Source organism: Porites lutea, chromosome 2, assembly GCF_958299795.1.
Source record: "Porites lutea chromosome 2, jaPorLute2.1, whole genome shotgun sequence".
NCBI classification, from domain to species: domain Eukaryota; kingdom Metazoa; phylum Cnidaria; class Anthozoa; order Scleractinia; family Poritidae; genus Porites; species Porites lutea.
This window is the reverse complement of record NC_133202.1, coordinates 38,698,852-38,709,841: the sequence shown is the minus strand read 5'-3', so window position 1 is coordinate 38,709,841 and position 10,990 is coordinate 38,698,852. Positions and strand designations below refer to the sequence as shown.

General features: G+C 38.5%; 1 protein-coding gene across 1 annotated transcript; it reads left to right on the top strand.

Annotated features, from left to right (window-relative positions):
- Window positions 1-4,179: 4,179 nt before the first annotated feature.
- Window positions 4,180-7,112, top strand: LOC140926168 (adenosine receptor A1-like). The gene is made up of 2 exons (XM_073375954.1): window positions 4,180-4,237; window positions 6,129-7,112. Exon 2 carries the CDS (start codon window positions 6,147-6,149, stop codon window positions 7,110-7,112), a length of 966 nt encoding a protein of 321 aa, XP_073232055.1. The 5' UTR covers window positions 4,180-4,237; window positions 6,129-6,146.
- Window positions 7,113-10,990: the final 3,878 nt, after the last annotated feature.

Genomic DNA, 10,990 nt, shown 5'->3' with positions numbered 1-10,990 from the left:
GTCGGTCCATGTCGGTAGTCGGTTAATAATTTTCCTGTCGGTAGTCGGTAATTTTTTTCGCGTTTTGTCGGTAGTCGGTAATATTTTTTGCCCTTTGTCGCTAGTCGGCTAACCCCATTCACACCCTCTTTACTGGTTCAACTTTACGCACCTTTACGCTATCGGTGCGTAAAGGTTTGCCTCTGAACTTTACGGAACTTTAAGGAATAAGGTAAAATTTGGTAAATTTTACTTCTCGTGCTGTGTTTCGTACTGCATTAAAATTTCTCTTAAACTACGTGCAAACGGACGCGACAAATCCTAACAATGTTGGGAGTTTTTGCGTCCGTTTGCACGTAGGCAAAGGTTTGACCGGTTTCAAACTTTGCGCAACAACTCCCGACAACATGCAACAACATACAACAGGGTGTGCAAACAGTACTCTTTCGTTGACATTAAAACTGCAAAATGCGGGAAATTAAATATTTATATCCGTATATATTATCATAATGTATTATAATAATGTAGTCGAAGAGCTGGTCAGGATTATTTGGTCCAATACATTTAATTGCTATCCTGCTCTTCGACTACATTATTATTTATTGCTGTATTTCAACTATTGAGCACTCTAATAGCCGATGAGGATTTCAACTCAATATTTGGTTATATATATTTATTTATATATTTTTTTATCATTTTTTTCTAGACTTTCTATAAATATAAGTTGTCACTGTTAAGCACCGTCTCATTTATAATCTATTTTGGACTGCACATATACAGTATTTCTAATGCCTAGCCTAAGAGAAAAACGAAAATCGATAAGGTGTAGGAGACCACGGTTTAGTTGGGCTCGATCCGTTTCAAGAACACCTGGATACCGATTTTCATTGAACATTAATCCTGCACCTCAGTTGGACTTTACAACTAATTAAGAAGTTTCCTCAACAGGCAAAACAAAGTACTCATTATAACTCAGGGGAAAAGCGAATATCAATTCTGACATAACTGAAGATCAAGGTTTTTAGGTTAAGGGTAAGAATTGGCTGGTTAACTAACAAAACACTTCTTGACACTGTTAATAGTGTCTAGCAGATATTATTAGACCTGCAATAAAAGGTTTTTAAGATATATTTTTCATTGAATATTAATTTACATTAACACACTCTCACCTGCCGGATCACAGGAGAGTGTAAGATAAACAGTTAAACGCTGGTTCTGCAGATCGCTAATAATTTTCAGGAAAATTGGTTCTCGGTCTAAAACTGAGAAAAACTGAAGACAAGAAGATACTTGGTAAGTATACTACCTTGAAACCCAGCTATAAGACAACGTCAAGACAATAATTGCATTCGCTGGGGAAAAAACTGCAACTCGAATACGTTCAATTGAGTTTGTGAGTCGTCGAGAAATTTCGCTTTTACACTAAAAAACCTCGGCTTTTTTGGTTTTGGTGTCTTTTCAAAGCTTTTTGCGGTGTTTACTTTTTAAGACGGTTTTAGGTTGAAAGTTTTTTTGGATCTGGAGTCCGATGTAATATCACCTTTTCTTATTTTGTTGCTGGTTCCTTCGCGGTCGTCTACCTGAAACTGCGTCTGAATCCGTCTACGTGCCAACACTCCAAACGCAGACATTATTGAAAGGAAGAGACAAACCTGCCTGATATTAGACGTTAGGCGTGACAGGCATTTGAAGGGGATGAGAAAAGAAGAAGTATTTAAGGAGGTCAAGAAAGAAGGAAAAGATAACATTCCCTTCTTCCTCTCGCGCTCTTAATGCCTTACTGTAGCCTTAATCTCCTTTCCCTTTACCCCTTCAGACGTCTGTCTCGAAAGGATTGGACAGACCAAAGTTTACAAAAAATTCGACGAGACAGACACAAGAAACCATAGGCCCTTGTTTTTACTAAATGTTTCTGGTAAGATTTATGATTCATGAGTAAATGATGTAATCATGAACCACGAGATCAACACCAACCACCAAGTGAACAAATGAAGAAGACTTGACTTCATGTCGGCTCTGTTCTGTTGCAAAGCACCCGCAAGAAGCTCCCAGAGCACGAAAAAAAGAATAGGGAAAAATACTCGACTGCGCCTCGTGTTTCTTTATTAAACAATTTATCACAGCTATTGAAAATATAAGGTTTGAAATATATTTACGTTTTATTTGAATTCAAACATACAGAATTTTTTACCTCTCACAAATGTTATTTGCTAAACGTACACCACACTTGAAGTTCCTGGTGTCGGATTTTCAGTACGTTGAAGGTCTAGATCGCGCAAAGTTTATCACAGCTATTGAAAATATAAGGTTTGAAATATATTTACGTTTATTTGAATTCAAACATACAGAATCTTTTACCTCTCACGGATGTTATTAGGGAGTTTAAGATACGGAGACTACGGACTACGAACTACGGCTGGACGCGCGTTGTCCTTCGTTTGTAGCACTGGGTTGAGTCGTGCAAATATAGAACGTTAAGATTCCACTACAGACAGTAGACTACGAGAGAAGAGGCGAAGAGGGAAACAACACGCAAAGATTTTCTTGTTTTCATCACAGTTCACAAAAATGCAAGTCACTTTTGCATGTGATCTTATCTTTAGAACGATGAATAAATTCTTCCATACTTGAAGGAAGCAATTACACGTAATTACTTCGGATGAAATTGGTGAACAAAGTTTTGGTTACACAGGTTTAATTTTTTTCGCCCATGAATACTTATGTCAAATATTAAAGAAATAGACAGAAATAGTAATAGCTCATTTATTAGATTTAGAAGGTGGATTTCTCCGACTACTGATTTGATGTAGTTTGAAGTATTGAAATGCCGAGTTTCGATTGTCTCGAAGATGTTTACATCATTTTCATTCAGCAATTGCGATACAAAACTCGCATAAACAAAGGTTACACAAATGGAAAGACACACTAATCAGTTCGAACAAACATTGAAACTTTTCAAGTGCGAAGAGAAAGTAAATTACCTGCATGATTTCTCTTCTCCTCGACCGTCAATCTGAAGCTTATTTAAATATGAGCTTAGCTAGATAAAAATGTAGTCACAACAATGGATTAAAAGCGTAAATCTGAGCAGAAATTAGACACAATTTACATATTTTGCTTCCCTCTCACTTAAAGCAGGTGAATTGAAAACTTTTTTACGAAAAGACGAGATTCTTGAATTACCGAGACGGCAAAATACGAGCAAAATATTCTCCGTAGTCCCGACTACGCGAAGCAGCTCAACAACTCACCGTAGCCGCAGGACTACGCGGGAAAAACGAACAGTCACGTGGTTTTGATCATGCGCAGTAGCATGTTTATCCTGTAGCCGTAGTCTGTAGTCGCGGTATCTTAAACTCCCTGTTGGCTAAACACCACACTTAAAGTTCCTAGTGTCGGATTTTCAGAACGTTGAAGGTCTAGATCGCGCAAAATTCGGCTTTTATCGATTTCAAATGTTTTTGTTTACTGTTGCCATAGTGATAGCGATTTTACTTAAAACTACATTTTGACAAACTTCAGTCCAGTGTCAGTCAATGTCAGTCATAGCGATCGCACAATTTTAATCACTTATATCGGCATGGTCCCCGACGACTGTATCGAAACACCTTTAAAACAGTAATGAAAAGGCAGCAGAATTTCTTACCTTGTCTCCATTCATTGTTATTAAATTTGATGTTCTCATTTAATTCTTTAATGAATGCTATTTGTCTTTTATCGGTTGTTCTAACAGAACAACATTGAATTTACAGTTTCAACTTTCACACCTGCATCAAGTTTCATGTCCTCTCACCACACTGGTGATTTTTCCATTACGCTACCACCAGGCAGTTGGCAGGACTCCATATCTGAACAAACATTTTATAGATTGAATAGCGCTAGAAAACAAAAACCCCAAAATAAATTAGACAATCCAAATAATAGATGCGGTTACACGGGGCACTTTTACCGTGGGAAATTGCCCTTTCACCACGGGAAACCAGGAAAACTGTATCAAGTAATGTGACCGACGTTTCCCGAGGTAAATTTTCCGTGTTAACTATCCATGGATACGTCAAAAAGATCACATGAAGTGCCCATTTACCGTGGTAAGCTACAATGGTGTTTAGGAGCCAATCACTATGCTCTGTTTGACAGGAACACATAACCGCAAAATTTCTTCGCAGCTTTCATTCGCGCCAAATGACAAACTCGTTCGCCCCGGAATGAATAACTGTGGCTTTGAGACTGTGGATATGGCGGAATTTCGGGCGATACTGTGAGTATTTTATGTACTTCAATTGATTTCTCTACCTGTTTACTAGATCGACTATTTTAACAGCGGCTAAAACCAAGATTATTTTTATTCTTGTTAAAAATTCGAATATGCAGGGTGATTTGCACAATGGAGTCCTCTTTAACTGGCGATAACAGACACGAGAATGTAACGAACATCAACCAGTACCGTCTAGACTACGAGTAGTCATTTGTCCTCAGGGATAGTAGAGAGAGCGAAACGCGAGCGCGCGTGAAAATTACCCCACGCGTGTCACGGTACTAACTAAAACCCAAGTGTGACTTCTACCGCGGGAAAATTTACCACGAGAAATGCCGTTTACCGTGCTGTGTGTAACCGCACCTAATGTCTCATTTCCATTTTAACTGAATTAGAATGTATGAAATGACCAACTGATACAGCTTGGCCAGCACTCAGTGTGACTGAATAAAATGGCTAAAAGCGATAAAAAGTAAGGCAGAAACAATTACGCGTAGAAGGATTTTTCACGTCGCCGCAGGGAGGAAACTTTTTTCTCTGCAGTAGATATCATTCTCAGGTAGAGAAAATACTTTGGAGTAAGGGTCAGACACTTTCTGTAAATTGCTAAAACATAAATGTAGCTAATTTGCATAAACTTTCAGTACAGCCTCGATGTCATTGTTAAAGTTGAAACTGTATTAAAGTTGAACTATTTTCTGTCAGGAATACTTGTAATAGCCAAATGAATTTTCTTTTCTTTTTTACGTTTTTTGATACGGTGGCAAACAAAGAAGTTTTGCCACAAATTTTATTCTTTTAACAAGTAAATTGGTCAGTACCTTTACTTTATGATAGCATTGATCCTGGATCAGGCACTACTTTTGCAAAATAATCTTTCAGCTCCATGTAATCATTCTCATTCTTTTATGGAATTGATTTCTTAGTCAGTAATAAATACAATACAAGTAATAAGCCCTTAAAGCAATGAAGAAAGAAAGAAGTTGATCATGTTTAATGTTTGCGCCTGAATTTATCGTTTCCGACGGCACACTTGTCACTTCTGACAGCGGTATTTTAAGGTGGCCCGGAAAACCGTCTCTTAAAAGAGGAAGAAAATCGTCTTGATCCCAGTATATGTGATTATTTTCTGACGGATAGAATGGTTAGCATTCATTATATGAAAAAACGAAAATTTGCCTCTACACGGACACCCTCTTAAGACGTGAGCTTTTGATCCCACCCCTCTTGTTAAAAAAAAGTTAAATACACTTCAAACCCGTTCAAGCTATGACCACCAAACTTAGATTTATCTGCAAACATTTTAAAGCCTTCGTGACGTTTATGGCAACATTGACGTTACCATGGCAATTGAGTTTTACAGACATGTTTTTCCAAATTTGAAAAAGGAAGAAAGTTTCATTTGTACTTTCACTTATTGAATTGTTATATTACACTTATTATTTTAGCATTATTTGATCAAAATTTTTCCAACTGTTAAATGTAATCCGAGATTTTTGGTAACTAATTTGACGAAAAACATAAATTCCGGCAATTCAATGTTCATTTCTCTGGGAATTCCAAAACTCGCATAGTTTTTGTTTTCTCAGTATTCTTTTATGTGCAGATCGAATTTGTTGTTACGATTACCTCGATTTATACGGGTTTAAAGTAAATTGGTTTAAAATGGCGGATCAAAGATGACGCATGGTTCCAGTGTTTGTAACAAAAAGAACGTCATAATGACATCACTGGTAAGGTTTAAGGTTACCAATGGTTAGTCAACTTCTTGATTTTATTACACACCTTACTTAAGTATTTTTTCGCTTTATGCCAAACCTTGAGGGAAATTTGGATTCTGCCCCAAAAAAAAAATTAAAATGTGACCTGCCAATGACGTTGAATTTCATTACAGGCCAGAGGATCATTTGCAATGGATTCAATGGAATGGAATATCATCTGGAGTCTTTGCTTTGGCTTATTGGCAGCTGCAGTTATTTCTGGGAACATAGTCACGATCACAATATTCCTTAAAAGGCGACTTCGTAAACGTGCTTATTTCCTTCTCATTAGTTTGGCGGTGGCAGATCTCTTGGTAGGATTGCTGGCAATTCCCCTTTACATTGCACTTCAGTACGAATACGACAACTTTGAAGACGACCAAATCATTGTTGCTGTCACTGATTTCATGGACATGTTCACTGGCTTTACGTCCATCTTTACTCTTGCCACAATATCATTGGAGCGAATGTATGCTGTTGGTTGGCCTTTTCGTCACCGAACTCAGGGTTCGCGATTCTATATCTTCGTCATATCAGTTCCATGGATCCTATCGTTGGTTGCTGCATCAACAGAGATTGTTTTGCAGTACGTGCTGGTGAGACCACTAACTTTTACCTTCATTCTCATTGTTAGTATGTTTACACCAATCATAATCACTTGCACGGCTTACTTTTTTCTGTGGAAGAAAGAGAAATCTCGAGTAAGTGTCTCCCAACAAAATCATCAGCTGCAAGACCGAAAGTTAGCCAAGACTGTGGCGTTAATAACAGGTGCTTTCCTTTTGACATGGCTTCCTCTTCAAATTTCACTTGTGGTTATCAATTTCTGCATTTCATGTCGGCAACTATCAACCGTGGCGAGGCATTTCATGAAACTACTCCAGTATGGAAACTCAGCAATCAATGTCGTTATGTATGCTGTGAGAGACAAAGATTACAGAAGAACTTTTGGTGTGATGATTTCTTCCTTGAACTGCCCTCGCCAAAGACGTCGTGAAGCACCCACGGTCGTCACGTTGACGACATTTGCTGATTTTAATGCAAATACTCCCGAAAGCTTTCAGCAAACTAACGAAGTTTCTGCCATCGAGGACGAAGGAATTCTTACTCCCCGGTGAAGACAATATGGAATTGCGTAATACAAGATACAGTTGACCCCCGATAACTCGAACCCTCACTTACTCGAACCTCGCTCTAACTCGAACCAAAATCGATTTCCCCTGGATTTCCGTCATACATTTACTGTAATTTTACCCTCGGTAACTCGAACACCCGATAACTTGAATCTCCCGCTAACTCAAAGTAATAATTGTTTCCCCTAAGATCATTTCTATTTAATTTTACCCTCGATAACACGAACCATGTTTTGAGCCCTTAAAAAATCGGGAAAAAACTGTGTACTGGCTTCCGAAACACTGAATTTTGAATTTCCCATTGAAGTGTTGTAGCAGGTTGTAGGCATATAGTTTACTGGTGGAGGTGATGTTGTTTGTCGCAAATCTAACGTGAAACTGCTTTACTTCTCATAACAGTAAAACGCATGCTCTATTTAGGCAATATTTTGTTACGTTACGTTCTGATTTATAATCAGTATCTTTCAATTTTCACTTAATGTTCCCTGTGCAGTAAAAACTGTTTTTTTTCCTTACTCCCAGCTATTTTCTTCGAGCTCCCGATAACTCGAACTTTTTTCGATTTCCCTTGAAGGTTCGAGTAGCCCGTGAACAGGCTCTCTGTTTGGGGAAAAAATAGCGAAGAAAGGGAAGGGAAGGGGTGGAGAGAGCCTATAGACAAACATTTGAGGCCGCCATTCCGCCCTGTTGTAATTATCCTGCCGATCATCTGTCTCTAAGATCGTTATCTGTCAATCAATTTCGCGCATGAGTAACTCCTGGGAAAATTAACAGGAAATGAGCGGTGTTTTCCTCCGTCTGAAAACAAAGTGAAATAGCCTGAAATGGAGCCTTACTGTCGATTTTGCAAAAAGTCGTTGATCTCCGGTAAGAGAATTAATACGGTGCCGGTCTTTGGCGTTTCAAGAAGACAGCGTTGTACTAGCGCAAGCATTTGAATCCTTAAAATTTCCCCTTGAGCAAGGAGAAAGCTTTTCCGACTTAAGCTGCTTTACTTGTGCGCCACGGGCCGTTCGTCTTGGCAATTAAGTTTCTAATTTAACAAGCCCCTACAAATGAGCGAACTTGGAATGCGAAAGGTACAGATACTATAATGACTTCTCCAGAACGTGAAGCTCGGAAGACGAGTACAAAGAAATCAGCAGCGCTTTGATCGCGGGCAAGAATTACACCTTCGGGAATTTATAGCAATAAAAGGGGCGGTAGGCCTGCACGACTTTTACCTCATGCCAAAATGCTGCTTGTTCCCATAAATTTTTCCTTCTGCTGGGTAGATTATGCTCTGGAAGGTTCTACATTTCTACTGAGCAATGTGATTTTAGCCGCCTGTTTCACGCTGAGAGGTCATAGCACATACGGTGTTACTGTGTTTTTTGTTTCTGGTCGGCAGGATTTGCCCTCTGATGCAAGAGCATTTTCTTTGACCTCTTTTGAAGCATAAACCTTTTTATTGCGGTCTTACTTTTCTCCAAAGTGCCCTCTGGATCTGAAGAGAACTAAGTGATTTTCTTTAGTCCGTGAATGTAATGTTTTTCTGCATTGTTTTATCACACAGGGCCCAGCTCGTTAGTTTTCTTTGCAGAATGATTAACAATTATCACGGACAGTGCTTTACAGATCCAAAATTATAAGGTTGAAGTGCAGCTTAAACTACATCAACTATGGAGACTTGGTAAGCTCCAGCTTATAGTGTTGTTATGAAGATAGTGTGAGTCTTTTGACTGGAGCACGTAGTTCCTCCCTGGGTAATACCTTTTGAATAAGCTTGACATTCTTTGGACTGTTATGCTATTGCCACTTTGTGATCAAATCGCCTGCTACGTGCCGACCGAAAAGCCGATGTCAATCAGCCCTGTCAACAGTCAGTGTTCGCCAATAGGAGTTTGCATCAGGATCTGATGCACAGCGGGTGCCGTGGAATGGCGGTCCCAAATGTTCGTCTACAGGCCTTTTCGCTTTGCCCTCTCCCCCGTTCCCCGCTCGACCAAAGGCCAGCTTACAGGCTAAGGTTCGAGTTATCGGGAGCCGACTGTATTTCAAAAAGTCATGTTATGTTGAACGAAATGCAGAAAATTCGGAATCAGACGTGGACTGACCTCCACTAACCACTGTGACGTAAAGGGGATAAAGGGGCCGCGAAATAAAGGCTCAGGAATGCTTGCGTGGCCTTGTACCTAACAAAAACGAAAACAGAATTAAAAACAGAAAATACAGAAAATATGATAAATACAACACTTAAGCAACGTTAACATGATGACATTCTTTATTTTTTTATTTAACATTGCTGGCACTTAATAAATATCTTGTACACACTTAACCTACAAGACTATAGAAATCAACGTTCCAAAACGTGCGCATAGAAATTTATATACGAGCTCTGAGAACACTGAAAACCTTGCAAGTCTTAAAACTTACTCGTTATGATGTAAAATGCTATGTCTACACTAAAATTACAATTTAACTTCTACACATTTTGCATTACAATTTCTGTGCATGTGCCTTGCTCACCAGATTTGTCTGAACGCCTAGACAGGCTAGAAGATAAGAAGTAAATCACAGAGTGGCAAAACTGCTGACATCTCTATACAGTGGTAATAGAATTTCAGTCTTCTAAGTGCCTCTTCTTATCTCGACCTACAACGAAAGTCGAGTCCCTCAATAAAATTGTCCTTCTTTGTTTTCTTTTTGTTTGCTTTCTTCTATTTTTTTGTTCTTTGTTTTGCTTTGTTTTTTCTTTTGTTTTGTCGTTTTTTTAATACGAGTTCTGATGATCTGATCAAAAGTTAAGCAACTTAAGGCTTAACGTTCTTCATGTGCTACAGCTGTACAAGATTAACCAAAAAATGAGCGTGATGAAATTTTTGCAAAATCCGGCAGTCAGACTGAGCGTCACCGGTCCGCCGTATGCCTTTAATAAAGGACATACATCACAGTACATTGGTGTTGTTTTAATTTTTCTAGCCTTTGCTTTTCTGGGATTTACAGCGTCACAGGGAGCTTGGGTGAGATTCTTCATATTAAACTGCATGATTATCATGATAATAATTATTTGTGTTCCTTTTGGGTGTTAATCAATTCTGGATCGAGACCTGCTTACCTATTGCGCTTTGTACTATTGTTTTAAGACATATGTTTGTCATTGCAGGGCTTCGGCAAGTGGAATAAAGGGGGTGAATAATAGAACCAAATGTAAATTTTGAAAGCTGTTGATTTTTGGTCATGCCCTCCATCGCATTTTGTTTATTTCAAAAACCTTAGCTTCCATATTTTCATTAATTAACACACGAGCTCATTTCCTAAATAGGAAGTAAACCTGAAGTTCCCTTACACATTTTGTTTATTAGAGGGGTAAGAATAGGCACATTTAATACATTTCAAAGCAAGGGGAGAAGTTAGGAAACAGTGATAAAGCTGACGCTCATATATCTCGACATGTTTTTTTACCCCCCCTGATCCACCCATATTCAAATTTAATATTTTACAAAGATTCGCGGCAAAGCGATGTTCACGTCTGTTACACTGTATTATTGTTTGATGATGATGATGATAACTTTATTTACGTCTGAAACTTCTAGTTTAGCACAAGTGCTGAAACTAATCGGGGAGACATAAAGTTTCAAGATTCCCTATGTTTGCTTAAGAGGTTTCAACGGAAAAGAAATGAGATATTAATCTCGGTGGAAACATAGTTAATTGAGTGGAATGGTTATGAAACCCGCCAGACTCCTTTGTTATATGTTTTTGTGGACCTGAAAGTGCACAACAGTCAAAAGAATTCCTATCATTTTGATTGTAATGACCAATAAAAACGTTGCATTAATTTATTCCGTAACAATTTGCCAACAGAAAACAAAGGATTTTGC